The 26377-nt window shown below is 33.2% G+C and overlaps 1 protein-coding gene across 1 annotated transcript; it reads right to left on the reverse strand.

Moving 5' to 3' along the window:
- Positions 1-225: 225 nt before the first annotated feature.
- Positions 226-24820, reverse strand: LOC114329308 (DNA replication factor Cdt1). The gene is made up of 4 exons (XM_028278352.2): positions 24031-24820; positions 6682-7060; positions 3282-3726; positions 226-714 (listed from the first exon to the last, which is right to left on the reverse strand). The coding sequence occupies exons 1-4, from the start codon at positions 24699-24701 to the stop codon at positions 323-325; spliced, it is 1887 nt and encodes a 628-aa protein (XP_028134153.2). The 5' UTR covers positions 24702-24820; the 3' UTR covers positions 226-322.
- Positions 24821-26377: the final 1557 nt, after the last annotated feature.

Consider the following 26377-nt stretch of genomic DNA (forward strand, 5'->3'; position numbering starts at 1 on the left):
AGGGTTACTATCTCATCATCAGAGTCACAATTTACATTCGACTAGCTGCCAAGGTGTTTAAAATTGTTTACACTTAAGAGAAAGCAGACCTTGATCTATATTAATCTTTCCAACTGCCATCCACTTTGTCTTTAAAATGTTAATTTTAAGGACAAGCTTGTAAGTATCAATAAATAGGAAGTGTGCCAAAATACATATACTTTAAATTAAAAATGCAATTCAATATAATTTGTACGGTTTTACTTAATCCTAATGTATAGATAGTTAAATAATAAACTAAAGTATCAGTCAAAACTGCAAAGAAATATTGTAATATAAAATGTTAAAGTTCACTTTTTTGTTTAACTAAACCCTCCAGCTTATGAATTATCAAACTTAAATCATCACTTTTGGCTATCTTCACATACACGCAATTCCTTACAACATGGAAGACCAACCACGTGGGAAATTCTTTTGAAAGAATCCTTAAGTGTTCTTCCATTTCTAGTTTGGTTAAATGTGATCTGTAACAATTTCCTAACTTATCGATGAGGATGTCTAGTTGTAGTACGTTCTTCTTTTCAGATACAAATACATTTCTTGTTAAACGTGCCAGTTCGGGGAGTCTCGAGTAAACCTTAAGTTCTTTTTCTTTATCTTCTGATCGCGTCATTGACAGTAAGGCTTTGGCAGCTTGCTTTTGCCTTACTTTTTCCAGCAGGGCTTTTGGTATTCCTAAAAATTCAAATATTATCATTAAATATTAGTCATACAGTCAATATAGATAGGATAGAACTCTGCCACGAGTGTGTACTGTCTCTTTTTTAAAGAAATTAGACGCAATTCAGTAATAGAACAGCATCCATGCAATTGGGACCGTTATAGGCATTGGTTTCTTTAGTGTATAATATCTGTCGCAGGCTCAGACACCATTTAAAAGAAAATGGGATAGTTCTAATAAAACTTCCACAGAAAATATAACAAACACTTCACAATGTGTGATCTACACCGACTACCTGAAGAAGGGCAAAATGATCATAAGAATATAAGGATCTATGCCGAATTGCAGAAAACACGGTTCCATTTGACGGAGAAAAAGTACTCTTCCTCCATGACAATGAACTGACTCACACTACTGCTGTGTGTTTGATTGAATTGTGCTACGAACGAACCATCCACTTATTTTCCAGATTTGGCTCCGGGTAACTTATTTTTGTTTCCAAACTTAAAAAGTCAATCTGGCTAGTGTTGCCAGGTCGTTTTTAATCAGTACATAAGCAAAAACAAATCGGGATTTAGGGTTGTAGATCGAGACAAATAAACAACAATAGCTCAGTAAATGACCGTTTTGAAGTGTAATTTTCAGAGTTAACTCCTAATTGCATGAAAATCTGGTTTTAGGTTCTACTTACTGTCTACTTCAAAGTTGAACTTGCTTTTACTTGGGGGGTGACAGTTACAGTTACCCCTTCTCGGGGGTAAAAAACGCGTTTAAAGTAACTCCCAAAATGGATCAACTGACTAACTCTAAAAAACTTTTGTTCTATATAATTTTTAAATCAAGTCAATACTGTTTGAGTAATTTTACCGAAAAAAATATTCTTAGCAAAAATGTCCCTTTTAAAAAAGCAAAAAAAATGTATGTTCAGAAAGTCTATAAAACCAGTAAAAGCAAAGTTGTAGCTCATCAAAAATACGTTCTTATTCGCCAAATTCCAAATCGAATTTTTTAACTTGAAACAACCAAAAAATTAAGCAATATTCGAGCAAAACCTATTAAAATTTTTTAAAGTGTTTAAAAAAATCATTAATTTTGTTTTATATAAAAGTCTCTAGCATTAAAACTAAGCGAGTTACGCTCAAAATAAAGTTGGCCCATTTTTTTGGTAAAAAAAAATCGTGAAAATCCCCCCCTATTTAGCACTGTAAATAAAATTAATCGATGCCGCTTTACCATTTACTTTATATGTGTATCGTTTATACGACCTGTAAGGTTTACCGGTAGGGAGTGCTTAGTTTTGAAAAAAATTCATTTTATAGTAAAAAAAATTCCTAAAATATTGGAAAATGCCCTTTTTTCAAAATAACTTAAAAAGTATTAGGGATACTAAAAATCTCAAGGAGTAAAAAGTAGGTAGGTTTTGCTTTTATAAATATGATAGATTCATTTTGTTTTTCTGTAAGACAAAAATTGGTTAAAATATGGTTGTTCATATTTTGCACATACTCGTGATTAGTGACTGGTTCAGGCCCTTTCAATCATGTAAAAAATACATAAGTAAAGTAAATTGTTTGTAAAGCGGTAACAATTAATTTCATTTGGGCTTCTAAGTGGGGGGAGATTTTCACGATTTTTTTACCAAAAAAAAAGGAGTCAACTTGATTTTGAGCATAACTCGCTTAGTTTTGATGCTAGAATCTTTTTTAGAATATAAAAATAAAGCTTTATTAGTTCTAAAAAAGTTTTAATTGGTTTTTCCCGAAAAGTGCTTAATTCCTTGGTTATTTCACGTTGAAATATTTGATTTGGAATTTGACGAATAAGAACCTATTTTTCATGAGCTACAACTTTGCTTTTGCTGGGTCTATAGACTTTACGAGCTCACAATTTTTTTCATTTTTTTATATTATGCTACATTTTTGCTAAGAATATTTTTTTTGATCAAATTCTTACTTTTTGAGTTATTTGTGAAAATCGCCAGAAAACGTGATTTTTTTGTCGAAAAATAAACATTTTCAATCGTAAATAACTCGAAAAGTATTAACTAAGTTAAAATTCTATACTTAGAACTAAAATTGCTTAGAATTAGTAAATTTATCCATCTCCGGACTTATTTTAAACGCGCGGTTTTTCACCCCCAACTATGGGTGACTGTCACCCCACGAGTAAAAGCAACCAACGGCACAAGCCGTCCAAATTTTCATGCAATTCGGAGTTGATCCTGAAAATTACACGGTATCGCCGTATTTCCTGTTCATTTACTGGACTACAAGTGTTTCTATAATCCTACATAATAATAATAATAATCAGATGGAATTACAAAAAAGAAATTATTAATGACAAATGAAATTAATAATGAAATTATTTTTCAGATAGGTTAAAAAGGTTAGAGCACCGCTCCAAATAAATGGCTACTTTCTGATCCAGGTGAAGATTGAACATGGGAACACTTACAAGAATTGAAACTGATACATAATAATGAAAGCTGACAAGGTCGAGATCTCCACAGTGGCATATAGTGTTAAGTACCACTATCACAATTATCAATGAAATCAACCTTTTAAATTTTAACTGATATTACCTTTTAAAACTGATGAAGGTGGGCCTTCTTCTTTTTGTGGTACATTAGTACTTGTTTCTGCATCTTTCATTTCCTTTAAACGTTGAAGAGCTTGATCCATTCTCGAATTGCAGTTTAACATCTGTCTGGCCTTTTCCAGAACATCTTTTGCTGTCGTAAATGCTTCCTCCATGGGTGGTTTTGGTATCTCGCTACACTCTATATCAGGTACTCTTTCGATATCAAATTCGGGATGCCATCTGGTGATTCTGTCTTTGTTTATAGACATAGGAGGTATTAATGACTGTAAGAATTCTTGATGATAGTGTTTAACTTTGGTGAGAAGGATATTGAACAACTTGCGTCTTCTTTCTAAAAGGATTTCAGACGTCATGTGGTCATGGTCTCCAATATTTGGTGTTACCACGAATTCCCACTGTTCAGTTTTCATTCCGGTACCAAATAGCTAAAAAAAAATACGAAAATCTTGAATATTACTGCCAAACCTCATATTCTTTCTAATGAAACATATTAAACACTAAATTTTACTGTCCTTTTCGTCACTTTGTGCTTTAGATGAAGAAATTTCAGCAAAATAAAAATTTTTACTAAACTTACGTGCATTGAAATCCGCCCACTTAAAAATTTGGTCATTTTTGACGTCTCGTATTTCCTAAAGCTGTTGGCCGATTTAAGTGATCTTTTTAATATGTTATAGCCTGATTCTTTAACAATACCGCTGTAATAATATTGTTGCTAAACAGGTACATTTTCATTGTATACCGGGTGTACAAATCAAACTGTTTTTTTCTCAAAGTTCGCATCACCCTGTGGAATATTCCAGCATTTATAAAATACTGAAATTAAAACCCAACTATAGCCTCAGGTTTTCTTAACATTCTGTTTGTTGATTCATTCGTTTATGTTGGATAATAAAAAAGTTAGATACTTTAACAACTAGACATGTTCTTCATCAATACACAGTGTTTCTAAATAAGTGCGACAAACTTTAAGGGGTAATTCTGGATGAAAAAATAATGGCAGTTTGCTTGATAAACGTATGTTTGCAAATGTTTCGTTTCCGAGATGCGGGATGTTGCATTTTTTCTTGCCAACTGACGATTTATTTATTGTTTTAAAACCGGTTGAGATATGCAAATGAAATTTGGTGGGTTTGGTAAGAATTTTATATTCACCATTGGCGTGCATACGGGTCATATTACCCGATCATATTACCCGTATGCACGCTAATGGTGAATATAAAATTCTTAATTTTATGTAAATAATCCGCAATAACTATCTGTTAAAACCTACCAAATTTCATTTGCATATCTCAACTGGTTTTAGAGCAATAAACAAATTGTCAGTTTGTAAGAAAAAATTAAACATCCCTTATCTCGGAAACGAAACATTTGCGGACATACGTTTATAAAGCAAACTATCATTATTTTTCCATGCAGAATTACCCCTTAATGTTTGTCGCACTTGTGTACTTTGTAACTAGTTGTTAAAGTACCTAACTTTTTTATTATCCAACATAAACGAATGAATCAAAAAACAGAATGTTAAGAAAACCTGAGGCTATAGTTGGGTTTTAATTTCAGTATTTTATAAATGCTAGAATATTCCACAGAGTGATGCGAACTTTGAGAAAAAAAACACAGTTTGATTGGTACACCCGGTATACAATGAAAATTTACCTGTTTAGCAACAATATTATACAGCGGTATTGTTAAATAATCAGGCTCTAACATATTAAAAAAATCACTTAAATCGGCCAACAGGTTTAGGAAATACGAGACATCAAAAATGACCAAATTTGTAAGTGGGCGGATTTCTATGCACGTAAGTTTATTTTCAGAATGGCAGTTGAAAGGCAAATATATTGTTCTTTATAAACAGACAGTTAAAGAGCAAAACGTAAACTCGTGCATTATAATCCAAGAAAAAACTTTCTTTAATATCAATAACTGTCTAAGACAGGGAGTCGCGCTAGTGTGCCTTCTCTTTAATATTGTCAGGCATATAAATATTAGCCATATATGTGAGTCACATGATGCCTTCACCAATATGCGGACGGCGTGCATGTAAGTATGCCATTGATTATACACATTTTTAATGTTCTTTTATCTGTTCAGAGTATAAGTCTTATCAGACATCCGCATGCAATGTGTATAGATATACTAGTTCTTGTATTTGGTGAAGACATGGATATAGTAAGCAGAAATATGAGGCATAGTGAAGTGTTTTAAAAACTTAACGAACGCGGTAATTGGACTAGGACTTGAAAAACAAAGAAAAAAGCATGTTGGCTGCTAAAAACCCTCAAAACCGAGAGTCCAAATTAATAACCATACCTTTGAGCAAGTCAAGCAATTCATATATCTTGGATCACTAATAAATACAACACACACGGAAAGCAACAAAGTAAAAAGATGAATAGCAATAGCAAACATAATTATCTATTGTATAGAAAAACATCTGACAAATAAAAACATAAACAGTGAAGTAAAGCTTAACATGTAGCAATCTCTGTGGCTGCTCTCACCAAAAGCAACCAGCGACTGCAACTTAACCGCAACACGACTCGACGCTAATGTTTAAATACATGTGTTTCAGCTAATAGAAGGCAACGCAACTGCAACTCAATCAGTTGCTCATAGGTTGCTGGAAGTGCTGCTTGCAACCATTGGCACATTGCAGTCACCAGTTGCCCTCTAGAGTTGCCAAGAATAGCTTAATCATCGCGGACGAGACAGCAAGAACTTTGAATTTTGTGGTTCTCATTGAGCACAAGAGACTTCAAAAGAGTTGATTTCAGTAACTACACAACAGCAACTCAAGTTGCGGTCTCATTGTAATTGCGTTGTGGTCACTCGTTGCTTTTGGTGAGGACACAGCCCTACAAGACTTTAATAAGACCAGTTTTGATATATGGGTTGACTTTAAATGGACTTTATCCCAAAATGACACTAGGCTTCTTGGTACCTTTGAGAGAAAAATACTTTGAAAGCTTTTTGGAGCCTTCAATGAAAATGTATGGTGTCAAATATATATCTTTGAATTATACCAGTGATACATAGATCCAAATATTGTGAAATTTATTAAGGTACAGACTAAAATGGGCTGGATATATTGCTAGGATGCCATATAATGAGTACACGAAGATACCAAGATGACGGAAGTAGAGGACAGCCATGTAGAAGATGAAGACAAATTAATGAGGTGGAAGAAGACCTTCAGATTCTAAGGATCAGAAGATGGAGGGAAGTTGCTAGGCATGACGATACAGTTAGAGTATTTGTTAGTTTGAAGAGTATTAGTTAAAGACTATGTATTGAAAACATATTGTTTTCATAACAATTTATATTTGTTGTTAGTAAAACTTTATAATAATTGATTATAGTAAAGCATAGGTTACCTTTAACTTTTCCTGGGTAAATCGAAAAGCGTCAGGATAGATCTGTTTAATTTGAGCTAAATGCTTCTCCAATAAATTCCTCTTCAACATTTCTTCAACTGCAGGTTTCAATTTTCTAAAAGTAATAGTCTCTTTTCTATTAAACATAATCTGACAGACAACATCTACAGACCGGAACATCTCAGCTAAATATCTGTATTTGTAAGGCAATTTAAGTGCTGGTTTAGATGTATCTTCTAAGACCTGCCTGGCGGCGCTATCCACTGCTATAGGTACAGCATTCTTTGTAGGACTCAGAAGATTGAATAAGTTACGACGGGCACCCAAATCTTTTTTAGGGCTTAAGTATTGTTTTTCTGGAGAAAATACCTTCTGTGGACTGAAAAGTAATAACAAATTTATTAAATTAAAAAAAAACATGGTATATCCAAGCAATAAGATGCTGAAAGTTGTTTTTTGAATGAATAAAAAGTTCTTTGGGTTTGTTAGTTTCTAAATTAAAATACATACACAACTGACTGAGATTAATGAAAAAACCCTTATATGTATACAGTGCGTCCATAAAGTAACGCATAAATTCATTATTCCGTAAACCGGCGATATTAAGAAAAAATCCCGAAACCGGTCGATTTTTATTTTTAAATTCCGATTTTTTGGCATATATATCAGACTAGTGACGTCATCCATCTGGGCATGTTGACGTAATCGATGATTTTTTTAAATGAGAATAGGGGTCATGTGATAGCTCATTTGAAAGGGTATTCAATTCTCTATTCACTAATTTAAACATTAACATCTTTATTTATACAAGGTGCTCAAAAAAACATTTTTTTCATTAAAATAATTGAGACAAAAAGAAGAATGTATGTAATTTATTTCATTCAAAATACGTTTTACTGTTGTCAGAAAACAGGAAAAAAATGTTTATTTGACAAATAAATATTGTTTTTCGCTTAAATTTAGAAAACAACTAAAGAATTTTCTCATGGGCCAGGCATTTTACAGCAGTAATGAATTTTTAAATTTTAACTTTAATGTTTGGAACTGGGTTGTGAATTGTTGAATTGTACTTTGTTTATTCTTAGGAACCCAGAAAGTGTCTGTCTTAATTGATGTGTGTATTATTTCATATTATGCCTTGTGTTTTTATACTTGTATTTTTTATCTTGTGTTTTTATATTTGTATTTTATATCTGTGAACCAAAGTTGTATACTATTTTTCGACGTATGTAAGTACTTTTGTATATTGACATGAATAAATGACTTGACTTGACTTGACTTGAAATTCAATGTTAAAGCTGCCACCCACCTGTCTCTTGGCAGTTTGAACATTTCGTTTAAACGAAAATCAATGTTTATTTGTCAAATAAAAATTTTTTCTTTTTACTGACAGTAGTAAAATGCATTTTGATTTAAAATAAATTACATATATTCTTCTTTTTGTCTCACTTATTTTAATTAAAAAAATGTTTTTTGAACACCCTGTATAAATAATTATGTTAATGTTTATATTATTGGATAGAGAATTAAATACCCTTTCAAATGAGCTATTAGGTTTGTTCGTAGTACGATCCAATCGATCAGCAACCGTTGCCAACCATCAGACGCATGCGCAGTGAACAGTTAGCGTTGCGCAGTTAACAGTTAGCGTTCGTAGACTACGAACGCGCATGCGTCTGATGGTTGGCAACGGTTGCTGATCGTTCTACGAACACACCTATTACATGACCCCTGTTTCTATTTAAAAAAAATCATCGATTACGTCATCACGCCCAGATGGATGACGTCACGAGGATGACATATATGCCAAAAAATCGTAATTTAAAAATAAAAATCGACCTGTTTCGGGATTTTTCCTTAAAGTCGCCGGTTTACGAAATAACGAATTTATGCGTTACTTTATGGACGCACTGTATAGTTAAAAAGGAAACAGGTAACTAAATCAATTTGGGTATATTGAAAAAATGTAATAACTTCTAGCGAAGATAACATAAACCAAGAAAATAAGCAAGCTTGGTTGAAAGAAATAAACATTTTAGGCAAGGAAAGAAAATAATTCATAATAAATCTTTTTGAGCTTAAAATAAATGTGTATCTACTTCTTGCGTGTAAATTATTATTCTTAGCAGTCATAATTGGTAGCCTTTAGGTATTTGTCTAATGGGTGATTCCATTTCAAATCACTCAATTTTGAATCAAAAAAACTTTTGGATCTCTTATTTGTCTGAAAATTGGTATATAGCATCTGCGGGATGTAGAAATAAAACATTTAAGGTCGAATTGTCTTTTTCTTCTTCTTCTTCTCTTTTTTCTCAAAATGTTATTTTAAGCGATTTTACAGTGATTTGGTATTTATTTAAATCAATTTACATTTTCTACCGTAAAGTACCAATGGAAAACATAATATTCTAGCAGAAGGGACTCAAAAATGTCATTATATGGCATTATAACAAGTTATTTTGATTCAAAACAAGTTTTTGATCAAATTTTATAGTGTAGAAAACGTTAAAATACCGTTTTTTACATTTTCCTCCATTCCCAAAATACAACATAATCGATTTGGCTGAAAATTTGCCCACTGATATCCAAAACATAGGACTTTAAGTGGATAGAAGGATTTGAATTATATAACAATACTAAAAAAATCCACAAGGAAAGAAAAGTTTTCCTGTAGTTGGCTGTATACCATCAATCACAAAAATTGGAATAAATCCTTTGTAAAAGGTATAAAATTTATTAAAATCCCTAAAGGGCTACATCAGAACAAAACGTTTTCGATTTTATTACAAAATCATCATCAGTGTAAGACAGTCTGGATGCTAGCTGAGCCACCAAAGAAATATAGGGGTAATAACCCTTCAAATATAAAGTATGCTTTACAGATGCATATTTACTTAAAATGCCTTGTGATGGGCAAAGGCAACAGGAATAATGCCCTAAGGTAAGGTATTTAAATTCCCAACATGTGGGATGCAAAAAAATTGAGTTTACATTTCGATGACTTTATGGCAACTGAAGGGTTGCAACATATGAATGTTTATATTTGAAGGGTTATTACCCCTATATTTCTTTGGTGGCTCAGCTAGCATCCAGACTGTCTTACACTGATGATGATTTTGTAATAAAATCGAAAACGTTTTGTTCTGATGTAGCCCTTTAGGGATTTTAATAAATTTTATACCTTTTACAAAGGATTTATTCCAATTTTTTAATACTAAAAAAGTTTATGCAATATCATAGTCAAAAATATAGGTGTCTACTGCATGTACAATTAACTCAGAAAATATCGACCTCACAACAAAAATTGTTAAAAAGAAATTGTAATAATTGTAAAAACGATTCATTTGGAACAATTTCAGTTCCTACTATTTTTGTCGAAAAGTTAAAAATGGCGGAGATATTGAGCAAAAACGGTTCTCCTTTAAAATCAAGATGGCGGCTAACGTAACGGAGGAATTCATTCGTGATTTTAAATTTAGGCTACTATTGACCCCCTAAAGATGAGAAAATTAAAATTTTGGGCAGCTCGGCATGCAAGGTCAAATGCTATCCCGACTGGACTAATATACTTTTTGAGTCTGATATTATTGCATGTAACTTTTTTTGTATTGTAATATAATTCAAATCCTTCTAACCACTTAAAGTCCTATGTTTTGGCTATCTGTGGGCAAATTTTCAGCCAAATCGATTATGATGTATTTTGGGAATGGAGGAAAATGTAATAACGTAAAATGTATTTTAACGTTTTCTACACTATAAAATTTGATCAAAAACTTGTTTTGAATCAAAATAACTTGTTATAATGCCATATAATGACATTTTTGAGTCCCTTCTATTAAAATATTATGTTTTCCATTGATACTTTACGATAGAAAATGCAAATTTATTTAAATAAACATCAAATCACTGTAAAATCGCATAAAATAACATTTTGAGAAAAAAATAATAAGACTTTTTGACCTTAAATATCTTATTTTCAACTCCCGCAGAAGCTATACACCAAGTTTCAGAAAAATCGGAGATCCAAAAGTTTTTGCCTCAGTGATTTGACATGGAATGTACCCTATATCTTAGGAAATGTACAATACCAACATATCAACAATAACAAGTTTTGTTTCTATAATATTTATTTATGCAGGTGACTAATATAAGTTGGATATTATTACATTTACAAAAGAAAATAGTTTAGTTGATTCAGCAATATATTAACATAAGTAGAGCAAGGTCATTATGTAGGTAAATAGTAGTTTCAAAGTATTTGTTATGAAAACAGACACAAACAATATTCTCACTGTGTATAAAGATCAAATTATTGGGATTTTATAAGAGTACTCTAAGGATTTTGGAAATTTATAATAGCAGAATGGAATGTCTAGAAAGCAGTTGATCATTATGAATTACTTGAATTTGAAACTCTAAAAACAAGCTGAATTTTGCTGAAAATGTAAATTTCGAGACTCCAAAAAAATGCAAAATGTTTGCCACTCCCACTCCCAGAATTCTCATTAAAACCCCTCTTAGGGGGAACATTGAATAACCAGAAATCTATATGCTGTAGAAAAAATGTTTCAAACAAGAAATGTAGCTGAGATAATTTAGAACAAAAATGTTGATTAGAGCACTTTTTGGGTAGAACTAACAGTTATCTCAGAAATAACATTTGAAGCAAAGCAGTGATTTTGAATGTAAGTTACAAGTATGAAATCAATTTTAATAAAATTTGTATCAACAAAAATATCTTTTGGTACAGATATCAGAGTGTCCTATCAGCAAAAACCAAAATGAATTTTTGGATGAAAAAATGAATAAAAAATGTGAAAAAGTTGAATTATGCAGGTCTGTCTGTTTCAGGGACGTTGTAAATACAACTCCTCTGTCATTATACCAGATAGAGGATACAAAGGATGGTATTGAAGGTAAGAAATTTGTCCTCAGACTTCCAGTTTTAGAGTTGCAGCCGGAAGTTCTGTTTTAAAGTAACTGAAATAATACAAGCGATACATTATTCGGAGCGCCTTAGCAAGACGAGAACAAATATACTTCCAGTTTCATGTCTCTCCATCCCTCCGTTCATCCACGAATATAACTCCTCCACCATTAGCCCAGATAAAATGACAAATGAGGTGGAGAATGGAATCTTATAACCCAAGTATGGCATTAAAGGTGAGACATTTGACCTCAGACTGCTGTTTTAGAGTTGCAATTGGAAGTACTCTTTTAAAGATGCTGAAATAATTCAAGCAATATATTACTTGACACGCCTTAGCAGGAGAAGAATAAATATATACTTCCAGTTTTTATATCAATTTAGGTTAAAATGTGTAATCAGAAGTGTCACATCATACAGTCCCAGAAACAGTATATGGGATACATCAATCATCGTGTATTGAAAAGTTGAGCTCAAATATTAGTTCTAATTTTGATATCATTTCTGGTTAAAAAGATGACTAGAAGTTTGGCAAAAGGACTGAAAATTAGTGAAATTGTATATCAATTGACGCAAAGTTCACCAAGAGTTCAAATATCAAAGTTAGTAAATAAAATTTACATGTGATTGGTGCTTACGTATGTTAAATAAACATAAGCGTGTTAAATTCAATGCAAAAGCAGATGTAGCATTGATGTCAGAAACAAAAAATTTCAGATCAAGACTTATCAATGACAATAACAATAAACACAATGACAATGTACCTACTTTTACATCTACACTGCCCTACTAACTACTAAGTGAAAATGGGGTATCTACGACACTTTTTTCGAAAAATGAGATACACCTGAGATATACATATTATAATTAAATACACCTTATACACGCCCTACAACTCGTCGGCTTAGGGACACAAAATTGTATCTCAGAAATGACTACTTTTCAGCAGAGCTTATTTAAGGTTTTTAAAAAAGTGATTTGCATTTTGTAATGATCTGTAGTTTATTCTCAAATTTTTTGTTCTGAATTATTAATCTTAGAAATGTTTACTTTAAGGTAATACAATCATACCCAACAATGGATAAATTGTGTTCTCAAAATAACAACATTTAGATAAAAAGTGGTGGAGATACATTTTTGTGTCCCTAAATGAAATGTCTATTATTATAGAGACTTACTGTTGGGATCAGTAATTTATTTGTAATTCTTTTTTGCTATAGTATAATAATCTAATTTTACAACTGAGGGTGACCCAATTTTCTAATAATAATAAAAGTAATAATCATAATTAAGACCATGCAGAAAGCTGTACTACTCGCAACGGCCAGATGTGTACGAAAATTTTTGGGAGATACACCTGCACACCAAGTCACCTAGGGCTCGATAACACGGAAAGAGTCCCACCAAAGCTCAATCCTTTTGATACCGTAGGTATCTGGGATGAGTCAATTTTCCCCTTAGAGCAGGGGTGGGCAAATACTTTTAAGCGCGGGCCAAAATGAAATTTTCAAAATGTCTCCCGGGCCGGAGACCTATACCATACCCAGTATGTACGCTGCGCACACGCTAATGTTTTTGGTGGATGTTTTTCTCTGCCCAAGAAATTTTTTGACAACAATACTCTAAGTATCATTTTAAAGAATTTGGACAAAGACATTTGACTGTTAATAATAGATATTACTAATAATAAATTATCATAGTTGGGTTTGGGTGTACATGCGAACCATTTGTTCCCAATAAAATTACGAATGTTTTAATGTGGTCCATTGTATTAAGCCATAACAAGGATCCAGATAAAAAATGAAATTCAGAAATTCAAGAGCAGCCTTTATGAAGATAAGAAAATTTCTGAGTAACCAAAGATTCAATCTGCAAATCTGATATCGCATAGTAAAACGTTATGTCAAGTCAACCATCATCGACGAAATTCAAAGGAGACAACTGATCTGGTATGGTCATGTAGAAAGAATGGACGACGACAGGCTACCAAAACAAATTTTAAAATTTACGCCAAGGGAAAGAAGAGAGGAGGGCCGAAACAATCCTAGCTCTGTGGAATTCAGAAGGTAATGTCAAAAAGGAACCTTCACCTTGGCGAACGTAATGACGGACGAAAGAAGCTGGAAACTGGGAACCGGAATATCGGAAGGCAGAGAACCCTATAAAAAACCGGGATAATAATAAAAATGGTATATCCACTCTATTCTCGTCTATTGGATTGTTAATGATGATTTAATGAGAAAGCTGGAAGCTTTTGAGATGTGACTTTTTGAAGAATTTTGAAAATACCATGGACCGATCATAATATGAACGAAATGGTGAGAAATCATTAAAAGGAGAAAGACAGCAAGGAGAAAGGGCACACACTTAGAAATGATAAGTACGTTGTTGTAAGTTGTTGCAGCAGCTGATTATGAAGGGTAAAATCGAAGGAAAAGGGTCCTGGTAGACGACAAATACCCTAGCCGAAAAATATTCGCGCCTGGACCGGGTTAAACACAGATGCTTTTGAAAAGCAGAAGATAGAGATTCATTTCATTGAACACTACGAACACTAATACTATTGATTTCAACAAAATCGCATAAAAAAGATGAAGAACGTAGGCGCAAAAATTCGGACCAATGCTTTTTAAATGCACTCCTTTTTTTCGAGTCCTGAGAAAACTAAGAAATATTTTTGAAAAATTTAAACGCAGAATGAAAGATTACATTATTACCGAAGGCCAAAAATCCCTTAGAATAAACAGTTTCTTTTAAATGAGATATTTGAGATTAAAAGAACACATTAAATTAAAGAAAGAACACTAAAGAAAGAACATTAAAGAACACATAAAGAACACAGCAAATGTTAAAGGAAAAAATAAAAGCTCATAAAATTTATAAAACCTTAAAGACTCCTGAAAGCTATGCTGATTTTTGTCATCTGAGAACAAATTGTAAAAATCTATCTAAATGCTGTTATGACAATTACATACGTTTCACCGAATTTTCTATACAAAATAACGCAAGGCATTTTTGGAAATTTGTAGGTAGCAAGCGTGAAAACAATTGTATACCTGACTCAATGACCCTGAATGACTCTGTAGCTTCATGTGGCAATGATATTGCCAACTTATTTGCAGATCACTTTTCATCAGTTTATAGTGATATTACTTTAAATTGCAATGTTGACCATATTCAGTCTCAACTCAATATCTCATCATATCGTATCCAGATTTCCAAAATTTACGAAAAGCTTTCATCATTAAGTGTCAACAAGGGTCCTGGGCCTGATGGTATACCACCTAATTTTCTTAAGGAATTCAGTTTTGTACTATCGCGACCTTTGTTTCATATATTTAATAAATCTTTGGATGTAGGTCAGTTTCCAGACTTTTGGAAACTTTCTTATGTCACACCAATATATAAATCTGGTAATAAATCTAATATTAGTAATTACCGCCCTATATCTATTCTTAGTGTTATACCAAAGGTGTTTGAGAGTATTATAACTGATTTCCTCACCTTCGATAGCTCCGGGATCCTAAACTCTCAGCAATTTGGTTTTACTACAGGTAAGTCTGCTGAACTGAGTTTGTTGACCTATGTTGATTTTCTGTCTGAAGCCTTGGAGGAGGGACTTCAAGTTGATTCAATTTATACTGACTTTTCCAAGGCCTTTGACAGAGTAAATCATGAACTCCTGATTCAAAAGCTTAGCTCCTATGGCATAAGTGGCCCTTTGTTGCAGTGGTTACAGAGTTATTTAACCGAAAGATTTCAACAAGTTCGAGTAAACCACTTTTACTCACAAACCTTTCCAGTTAAGTCAGGTGTACCACAGGGGTCCCATTTGGGTCCATTACTCTTTAATATATTTATTAATGATATTACCAACTGTTTTCACGATTGTAACGCCTTGCTATTTGCTGATGACTTGAAGTGCTTTAAAGTTATAAAAAATCATTATGATGCTGCCATATTGCAATCAGAACTGAATAACCTCTCTGCATGGTGTTCACTTAACGGTATGAACCTTAATTCAATCAAATGTCATGTAATTAACTTTAACCGTACTCACCACCCAATATTATCAAACTATTACATTGATGGCCAATTGCTCAACACTGTTAATAGAATCAAGGACTTGGGGATTACACTGGAAAACTCTCTTTGTTTCAATACTCACATCATCAATGTCATTCAAACATCTATGAAAATGCTGGGTTTTGTAAAAAGAACAACTCGTGATTTTACAAACATATCCAGTATTAGAGTTCTTTACTTCTCTTTGGTCAGGTCTCACCTTGAGTATTGTTCTTCAGTGTGGTCCCCACACTACTTGGTCTACATTAGGAAACTTGAACAAGTCCAAAATAGTTTCTTCCGTTACATTGCTTTTAAGCTTCATACCTATCAAGATTACGCTGTATGGCAGCATCAACTGCAGGTCCCTTCTCTTGCAAGCAGGAGAAAACAAAGGGACCTTTTGCTATTATTCAAGATCTTAAATGGTATATGCAGTTGTTCTCAACTACTTAATAAGATCGCACTGTTTGTACCACCTCGCACCACTAGACAAGTGCGAACATTTTATGTACCATTCCACAGGTTTAATTATTCACTTTTTTCATTCGTACCCAGAGTCTTGAATTTAGCAAACTCCCTTTGCAATTTACAACTGTTCGACAACTCCATCAGTCGTTTTAAAAGAAATTTAGATGGGATCAATATTTGAGTGAAGCGTCTGTAATTTGTTAACTTGGTTTTGTAATTTGTTAACTTGGTTTTATGATATTATTTCATAGTACATATTTACTTCTAATATTATATTTATATTTCTGTATGTCTGTTTTTTATATTATATTATGTTATTGTTTTTTTTCTGTACACTATGTATTTTTGTAGAATTGGGCTTGCCCGTAAAATAAAATAAATAGAAATAGATTAAATTTTCTCTTTTTTTTTCACTCCTGTGACTTATTAAAATATAGAAGTTTTCAGGGACTTTCGGCCCTCGACAATAATGTAATATTTCATTCAGGCAGCGTTTTCTCAGGATTCGAAAAAAATGAATGCATATAAAAAGCATTGCGCCAATGCTCTTAAAAAAATTGCTTGCGGGATTTCCCAACGGGCCAGATAAAGCAAGCAAAAGGGCCGGATCCGGCCCGCGGGCCGACTTTTGCCCACCCCTGCCTTAGAGGGAGTGTGAGCCGTATGGCTAAATCTGGATCATAATTAATTTTATATAACTTTATTCAAAATCACAAAATAAAAGTAATCGACTTTAGATATTGATAGAACCGATAAACAGTTTTTTATTTATTTTTTTAAATAAACATCAACTTTGAAAACATTTTCAAACATTAATTTTAATTGTGTCAATCACTTTGCACACCTGATTGATTGTGATACGCTCTGCTGAAGAGTAGTCATTTCTGAGATACAATTTTGTGTCCCTAAGCTGATGAAATTATTAACTTATTCACTTTTTTACGCCTTCACAGTTGTAACAGAGCTGGAAATGCAACAGACCATGCTGCCAAATATACGAAATAAATTATTAAATCCATTGTTGCTACCTGCAACCACCATTCAGTGCAATAAAATTTATGCCACAAAAATGTAACTCAATATCATCTGTCAAAACATAGTATCACAGAAATGTAAGACCACTTACATTTCTGTGACACTCAAAGATTGCTAAGAAATGTAGTTACGAAAACTCCTTACTGGGGTTTAAGGTGTTCGGAGAAATACAATTTTGTGTCACTCAAAAGAACTCAATAAGGTAAGTTCAATGATGTAGATATCTCAAAATGAAAAAAAATGTAGTTACTATTTGTGTCCCTAAGCCGACGAACTACAACCACGTAGAAACTGTGGAGCTGCATAGGCGTAACCAGAGGGTGGTTTTGGGGGTTATAACCCCCCTTTTGGATGTACTTTGAGCTCTATACGCTTAACAATGATATTATTCCATACCCCACAGACATAGGCGCCCATACACACGGGCAGGGGGGGGGGCCGTGGCCCCCCCTAGCTTTTCGGGAAAGAACAAAAATTAAATTTATATTACATAAACGTATTTTTGTCAAAAAATTATTGGATAATTTTGAGAGATAAATTGGAAACAACATATTTATTAATAAAAAAATTCACATATTGGGTAATTAATAGTTTAACAGAAAATATGTGTGTCTGTGACAGCGGTCTAATATGGCATGTGCATAATACACATTTCGCACAGTCACATTATGCTATTAACGAAAACATTGAAAGAAAGTAGAAACATGGGAACAGAATAGAATAGAATAGAATACTTTATTGGTATAGCTTTACAGCTGCCATCATAAAGATGGATATACACGTCAGATATACAACACAATATAGTCACAGACACATAATCAAATACCTATACATACACTTAAATTTTAGATTTAACATAATGTACATTGATAAATATGAAAATTATTAATATTAGACAGAACTCATAACAGCAATCTAGTTGCTAAGTATTCTTCTACACTGTAGAATGCATGTTTACATAGTATACTTTTCACAACTCTTTTGAATTTCACCGGATGCAAAGATCTAACTTCATTTGGAAGATGATTATATAGCCTGACCCCCACATAATCTGTGGACTTCTCAAATTTGGATAGTTTGTGACCAACAGTAACAAACTGATTGGCATTCCTAGTTGAGTATGCATGTAAATCAGAATTTCTCTTGAATGAATGTAAATTATGCTTAATATACAATATGGATTTCAAGACATATATGGAAGGCAACGGTAAGATATTGTTATTAATGAAAACTTGCTTACAAGTATGCCCAAAAGGAATATTGAAGATAAGTCTAATAATTCTCTTCTGTTTAATAAACACTGTGTCTGATTTTGTGGAATTACCCCATAACGTAACATTATAAGTAAGGTGACAATAAACCAAAGAATAATATACATTAATGAGAGTTTTAATACTGAGTGTTCTCTTCAACTGTACTAAAGCATAGAATGAACAATTTAGTTTCTTATTAACATATTCAACGTGAACATCCCAACTCATAAACTGGTCCAAGAATACACCTAAAAATTTTATGTTTGGAATATTTACAATTTCAGGAATAGACACAACTGGCATATTTCGTTTGCATCTAAAATGTATATACGATGTTTTATCAATATTCAGTTGTAGCAAGTTTTGTGTACACCATGTTTGGAATAATCTGATAACCCTTGACACTCTATTTTGAAGCTCTACGTATGTATGTGCTGATACAATCACAGATGAGTCATCTGCGTACATTACAATGTGGTCATGAGTAATATGATCGGGTAGGTCATTGACAAAAATAAGAAATAGCAGTGGTCCCAACACAGATCCCTGCGGCACTCCTACATCTACACTGAAGATGTCTGACCTTTCCTTGTTTAATTCAACATAGAATTTCCTCTCCAGAAGATATGAGTTCAATAAATTTAACATGTTACCTCTTATTCCGTGGACATACAATTTGTTAAGGACAAATTCAAATTTAAGACTGTCGAATGCTCTGGAAAGATCAAAGAAGATACCCACTACAAGAAGACCATCATCAAGATGCCTATAGACAGATTCCATAAATACTTCAGTAGCCCCCTCTGTTGATCTTCCGGATCGAAAGCCATGCTGTTCTGAACACAGTGCATTATTTTTGTCCAAAAACTGTATGATCCTAGTGTAGTAAGCTCGTTCAAAAATTTTTGAAATTACATTTAACAAAGAAATAGGTCTATAATTATCAATACAAGTGTGATCGGATTTTTTATATACTGGAACAATTTTACTTAATTTTAGGTTTTCAGGAAATTCACCTGTGTTGTATACTAGGTTAATTAAATATGCCAGCGGTTCTGATATAACATCCTTGATGTGTTTGATCATTCTTGTGTTTAATTCATCATTTCCAAAAGAATGTTTATTTTTAAGACCACAAATAATATCAAGAACTTCATCAGATGTTACTGGAAAATAAACAAAACTGTCTATAGTCCACCTATGTGATAAAGTACAGTTTTGAGGGTTATTGTCAAGCCTATTTTTTAGTGCATTATTTCTGTCATTGAAATGGCATGCAAAATATTGAGCTAAATTTTTATCATCTGATATTAGTTTGTCTTCAATTTTGAGTTTAATTTTATTAGTACTTTGCTTTCTCCCTATAGTTTTATTTACTATACTCCACATAGTTTTTTGTTTATTATTACTACTTACAATTTGAAGATAATTGAATTCCCTTTTCTTTTCAGCAATAAGATTATTGTATTCCTTCTTGGTAGCTTTATACTCATTCCAGATGTTACTATTATTAGAGTTTTTAGCTTCATTAAATAGGTTTTTTAATTGTTTACTCCTAGCATATATGTCATGATCAACCCAACCTTTACTTTTATGCACGTCCTTACCTATTTTACTTTTAAGGGGACAGTTTGAAGTAATAGCAAAGTTTAAAGTATCCATAAATTCGATAAAAGCGTTATTAATATTACTTTCATTGTATACCTCGCAAAAACCAATCCTCATTAAGTCTTGTTTTAGGATGTCTAAATTATTATCATTTAAACACCTAAAACACTGCTGTTTTATATTAGATTCCATCCTATCCTGATTACGACCTACAACAATGTCAAAAATAATGGCAAGATGGTCACCCATATTGGGTTGATTGACTTGACAAGTATGATTCATAGTGATATTATTAGTAGCAATGTAGTCAATTTTTGTTTTTGTTACTTTATTGTTATTCATGAAAATACGTGTTGGTATATTTGGGATATTAAGAGACAAACCAAACGATTGAAAAAGATCATCTAATCGAAGTTTTTCATTGCTCTGAATTAAGTAGTTGATATTAAAGTCTCCACAGAGATAAATTTTATCAACACGGTTGTGAAAATGACCTAAAATATTAAAACAATTATTTATAAAAGAATCTAGATTGCTGTTAGGCGTTCTGTACACATTAATGACTAGAAATTTACAGTTACTGATTAAAATAGTCACAGCACAACATTCAAAGCTTTCTTCCTCAGAGAATTTACGGCAATCAACGACTGAGACTGCATACTTGTCTGTCCCAGATTTAGATAAAATAAGAGTTCCACCATGTATTTTATTTTTTCTAGTAAAATGGGTTACTAAAGTGTACCCTGGGATATAAATAAGATTAATATTATCCTCATTACACCAGTGCTCCTGAATACATAGAATGTCAGGTTTTTCAGCATTAGAAAAAAGCTCAAGATTTAAAAGTTTGTTTGTTAAACATTGTACATTAACCGAGATTAACTTCAATTTAAAGTCATTTACTATACGTGAAATAGTTGTATTGCTTGAGGACCCACCTAATGCGACAGCGTCCTCCTCATCTTGAAAAACGAGACTAATGCTCCGCTGGGCCAGATTTCTCGCTTCCATGCATTCTTAATTAAGTCTCGTCTAATGGTCACTTTCATGGATGCATATATGTCAGGTTTTTTGGACTGATGGATTTCGCATTTTACGCCATCTAAATGATTTTCCAGGAACTTTTCTAATTGCTCCGGTTTTGTGTCAGGCTTATAACATAATATATACTGTAATCGACACCCGAAATTACATATTAAATGAATCATTTTATAATACTGCAAAGAAAATCATATCAGCAAGAAATCCGATCTCTGACCGATAATCACTAATGAGCCATTTGTCTTTGAGAACTGGCACTATAAAGATAAAGTGTAAAATCTGTGAAGTGATTATATTTGTTTTCTATATTAAGTTTTGTGTACACCGAATAGAACCATCGCCATAAGCAGAAATAAATTCATATTGAAAAATAATTTTTAAAATTTGGACGGCGTTATGCATAACTCGACCAAGCGCCATTTCTTTAATATGGAGATAACAGCGGATTCTGGTGACACATAGCTAAAACTATCTTGGAAAAAATCCCTGTTATTGTCACGTTAACGGTTACTAAGAAAAACAAAATTAAACCAAGCGACATTAATCAACTTACCATTAAGCGGCCATTAAGCAACCAAGAAACGAAAAACTTTGAAGCCGTTTATCTCAAAACTATGTTTTGGCGCTTGGTCGAGTTATGCATAACGCCGTCCATTTATTGAACATACAGTAGAACGTCAATAATCCGGATTAGTTGGGACCGGACCCCATCCGGATTATCAAATTATCCGGAATATCGAAATTACCTAAAAAAAGCCAGTATACACATTAAAGTACAACAAACGTTTTAAAATTGTATGTTTTCTCTTGTACAGTAAAGTGTCTAAAAATAGAGGTGAAATTAATCAAAACATTTTTTTTATGTTTAAACACTGTATTGTAATTAATTTATAATAGCAGCATGTGTACAGTAAAAAACATCAGACATTATTTGGGCTTTTAAAAAATGTGTAAAATATTTTTGAACTGCGGTAGAGGTTCGTTTTTCGCACCTAAGTTCTTAATTTATTTTAAAGGAATCAGATATTTTTGCTAGATACAAATCCGGATTATTGACGGTCCGGATTTTTGACGTCCGGATTATCGACATTCTACTGTAGTCAAATTTTAGTTTGCAAAAGTATTTTTTTAGTAAGTAGATTATTTTTAAAGTGTACATTATGATGAATAGAACAATTTTATTTAACTGAAAAACAGGTGATCTTTCATGACGAATGAGTGTTATATACAGGGTGTCCCAAAAGTAGCGTAACAGTCGAATAATTCGTGAAATGAACATCGGATCAAAAAACTAAAAAATATGTGTTAAATATTTCTCAAAAATCTATGCGATGACACTAAACAAGTCCACCACTTCAACCCCTGCGTGTGGAGCGGTTGGTAACTTTAAAATCTTAAATGGAACCCCTAATTTTTGTTGCAGATTTGGATTTTTCTTGTAAAAATAAGCAAATTTTATTTGAGTCATTTTGCGAATTGTGGATACATTGCGCTATAATCGGAAAAAAAAACGATATATCGTGATACCATAGCAAAATTATAGAAACGGTCCGATATCTCGAGAAATATACTTCCAAATGAAAAACTAAAAAACATGTGTTTAATATTTTTCAAAAATCTATAGAATGACACCGAACAGGATTTTTCATTCCACACTCTGGAGGTGAGGTGAGAGTTAACTTTAAAATCTTAAATAGGAACCTCGTTTTTCATTGCAGATTGAGTTTCCTCCTAAAAAAATAAGTAACATTTATTCGAAACTATTTTTAGAATTTTTGACGGATGACGCTATAATAAGAAAATGCGATTTATTTGCGCCATCTATCAACGATTCTAAAAATGTTTGGAATATATGTGACTTATTTTTCATAAGGATTCTAAATCTGCAAAAATAAAGGGGCTCCTTTTTAAGACTTTAAAGTAAAAACTTGGTTCGACACATACTCATGGTTAGTCTACTCGCCAACATTGAAGGCAGGGCTTTGCAAGCATTGTATTCTTTTCAAACGGGTTTTAAAGAGAGGCGCAACTTTTGTGGTACCCATGATATTTCCATTTAAAAACTTGGTCTAGTATTTAAATGTATGAATAATTTCTCATAACAGGGTTCAAACTAGGTTTTTTAGGTGGTTTAAACTACAGTAAACTCCCTCTATAACGAGAACTGAAATGGTGGACAAATTATCTCGTTATAAGCGGATCTCGTTATATCAAACAACAATAATATTGAAATGTTTTGATGCCTCTTACGTAGTTTATTAGGTATCGATTGTCAATCTGAACAGTGAACAATGAGACTTCGCAGTCATAAATTGTAAATTTCCTATAATATTCAATATAGGTCGATAAACAGGCAGAAGTTTATTACAGGTGGCCCGAGTTTATTACAGCACTGGCCTCGATAATAAGACAGATGTTGGGCATTTCTATGTACAGGCAGTTGGGGCATTTATTTATTTATGACCATTACAACGCTAAAAACAGGTAAAGACACGTATTCTTCGATTTCAATTTTCCTCGTAACCAAATATGCCTCGTTATAGAGCGTTATAGTTTAATATGAATTTTATGGGACAACTAATGTACCTCGTTATAAGCGAAACCTCGTTATAGAGAGAGTCTACTGTATAATATATTGTCATCCAAAATATACAAAATATAATGTCCAACATCTTCACGTTTGGCCCCCCTAAAAATTTTTATATGGGCGCCCTTGCCCACAGAGACCTTCAAGTAGATGTAACCCCCCCTTAGGATCATCCTGGTTACACCTCTGTGGAGCTGTACCTATGAAATAGATAGAATCTTTCAACCCATTGATATCTCATTATCGTATAAATGAATAAAAATTAAATAGCTTCGTAACTCAAAACAATATAAATTACAGGTACCCCCTCTTCGCTTAGGAGGCAGTACAGAACTGCTATAATAAATTATATGTAAACTTACCTAGTGTGAATCTCTAGCTCAATTGTCTTAAAGCTTTTCAATTTAGGTGACTCTGGAATAGAATCAGTCTTCTTCTCGATTTCTTTTAACTTAGCTGCATTATCCTGGAATCTGCTTATAGATGCTTTTAAATCTGCTAAGCGAGCGCTCCGTGTCATTTTTCGTTTAATTTCCTTGAGGGATGGCCCCTCGGGTTTCTCCTTAACTTTATCCAGGGCATTTGTAGTTTTTGTAGGAGTGGATGGGGGTGTTCTATGTACAACATCTTGTTGGATGTGAAGCTCTGTTAATTTAATTTCAGTTTTTTTAATCGACTCAGTTTTCATACTATTTATTAAAGTCTGTATATCCTGACTATTAGATTTGGTTTTTATAGTTTTATTTCTTGTAGCAAAAAGTTTTTTATGTGGCCTTGGTTGAACAATTCCATTGCTGGCAATTTTGTTTAATATCAAACCTTTTTCTTTTTCTTGAAGTTCCACTGATTTTGTACTTTTTGAGACATCTTTTACATCACAATCTGCACTAATTTTATCCTCAGAATAAGATACAACGTCACACCCAGACTCATTCTCCAACACCAACACTTTTTTTGTACGATTTATCTTGATATCTTCCACTGCTGTTCGCTTTCTTGCGTTAAAGAAACATGCAATTGAAGGCTGAGCCATGTTATTATAACAAACGTGTTTAAAATATTAAATATAAATAATATACAATAAATTCAATAAATTTAAAGGTCCAGGACAAACATAAACAACCTTACAAAATGACGGTTGAAGATTCGATTTCCCTCCAGATTTTACTTCTTGAAATCCACGGAAGGTAGCGCAACGTGTCATAATAGAGGTCAGCAATACTAATGACGTATAACGATACTTTAGAATCTGTGATTTTGTAACGAATCTTATTTATTTATAACGGTTCATTGTAATCAATTCCCAATTCCAAAAATAGGTAAAAAATATAATTAATTCATCCTCATAAAAATTGAAATGTTACAAAAGTTACAAAAAAAGGACTGATAGGGTTAACATATGTAGAATTCTCTTAAATTGTGTGCAAAATGTTCTGTGGTAAAACAAACAAGACTTTTACTTGTGGCGGATCTAGAGAGGGGCGATGGGGGCGATCCCGCCCTCTCAAACCAAGTGATTTAATTTTTTTTAAATTATATATAAAGATTATAAAAATAATCATTTATTTTAATAGAAATTTGACCAATCGGCCACCCCCCTAAAAAATGCTGGATAGGCCACTGAATTAGTTAAAAGCAATTATTAAACTCTCCTTCTTCCTCTGCTTTTCCGTTTCAGGATTTTTTGTGTGAGAGTGGGAATCTTCTAAAGACCGTACCAGGTGAATCGTACCTGGGCGTGTGCTGGATTCAAAGTAAACAGAGAATGGAGTACATACATCCGAACGCAGTTCCCCCTCCGGGGTCTTGCCACCGGATGCATCCGTGTTACACAACTAAAACTAAAACCACTCTCGGCTTATATGCGCGTGGGACGTCTTTCCAGACCGTTCTCTCTCGCGCGCGTCCCTTTCTCTACTCTTTTCTTTTTCTATCTGTTTCTTATGTTTACCCTCGTTATCTCACTATTTGTATAATCTCTTTTCTTATGATTTTTGTCACAGCCTCTAGCACTTCTTTAAACTCCCTTTCCCTCCTTATGTCACTATGGTCGCAATAAAATTGTGTGCTCCTAAGATGCCTACTTTTGCATACTTTTGATGCCTAAGATGCCTACTTTTGCTCCGCTCTTTCGTCATTAAACTTTCTGCATTCGAGCACCCATGTTCTGCTGTGTCGCTTACTCCAAAATCCACACAACCACCAACTACCATCTATTGCATTGCTTATATCCGCTCAAGGTATGCTCTAATCTAAATGATCCGTGTCCCGTAAGGAATTATGTGAAGAGTTTATACTTTTTTTTTGCACTTCACCCACTCCTCCGCACGACAGGGATCAGAGTCAGAGTCCTTGTCCATGCAGCCCTCTGCTCGCTTTCCCACTCTTCCTGGCAATTTGTGCTGGTTTCTCTTCTTTCTCCTTTTACCTTTTCAGGGGTTGCTGTTCTGTCCCCTGCCACACAGTCTTTCTATATTCTCCTCAGCTTTCCCTACCTCTCCTTTCATTAACTTCTAACAGCTCTAACCTTCGACTCACATATAGTTTTCATTCCTTACATTCTCTGTCAGTACATCCATCATCATCATCATTCTCTTTGCCTTATCCCTATGCGGGGTCGGCTTCCCTAATTGCATTTCTCCATACAATTCTATCTTGGGTCATATCAATATTAATCCCCTTTACCAACATGTCCTACCTAATCGTCTC

This window comes from Diabrotica virgifera, chromosome 7 (genome assembly GCF_917563875.1).
Source record: "Diabrotica virgifera virgifera chromosome 7, PGI_DIABVI_V3a".
NCBI lineage: Eukaryota > Metazoa > Arthropoda > Insecta > Coleoptera > Chrysomelidae > Diabrotica > Diabrotica virgifera.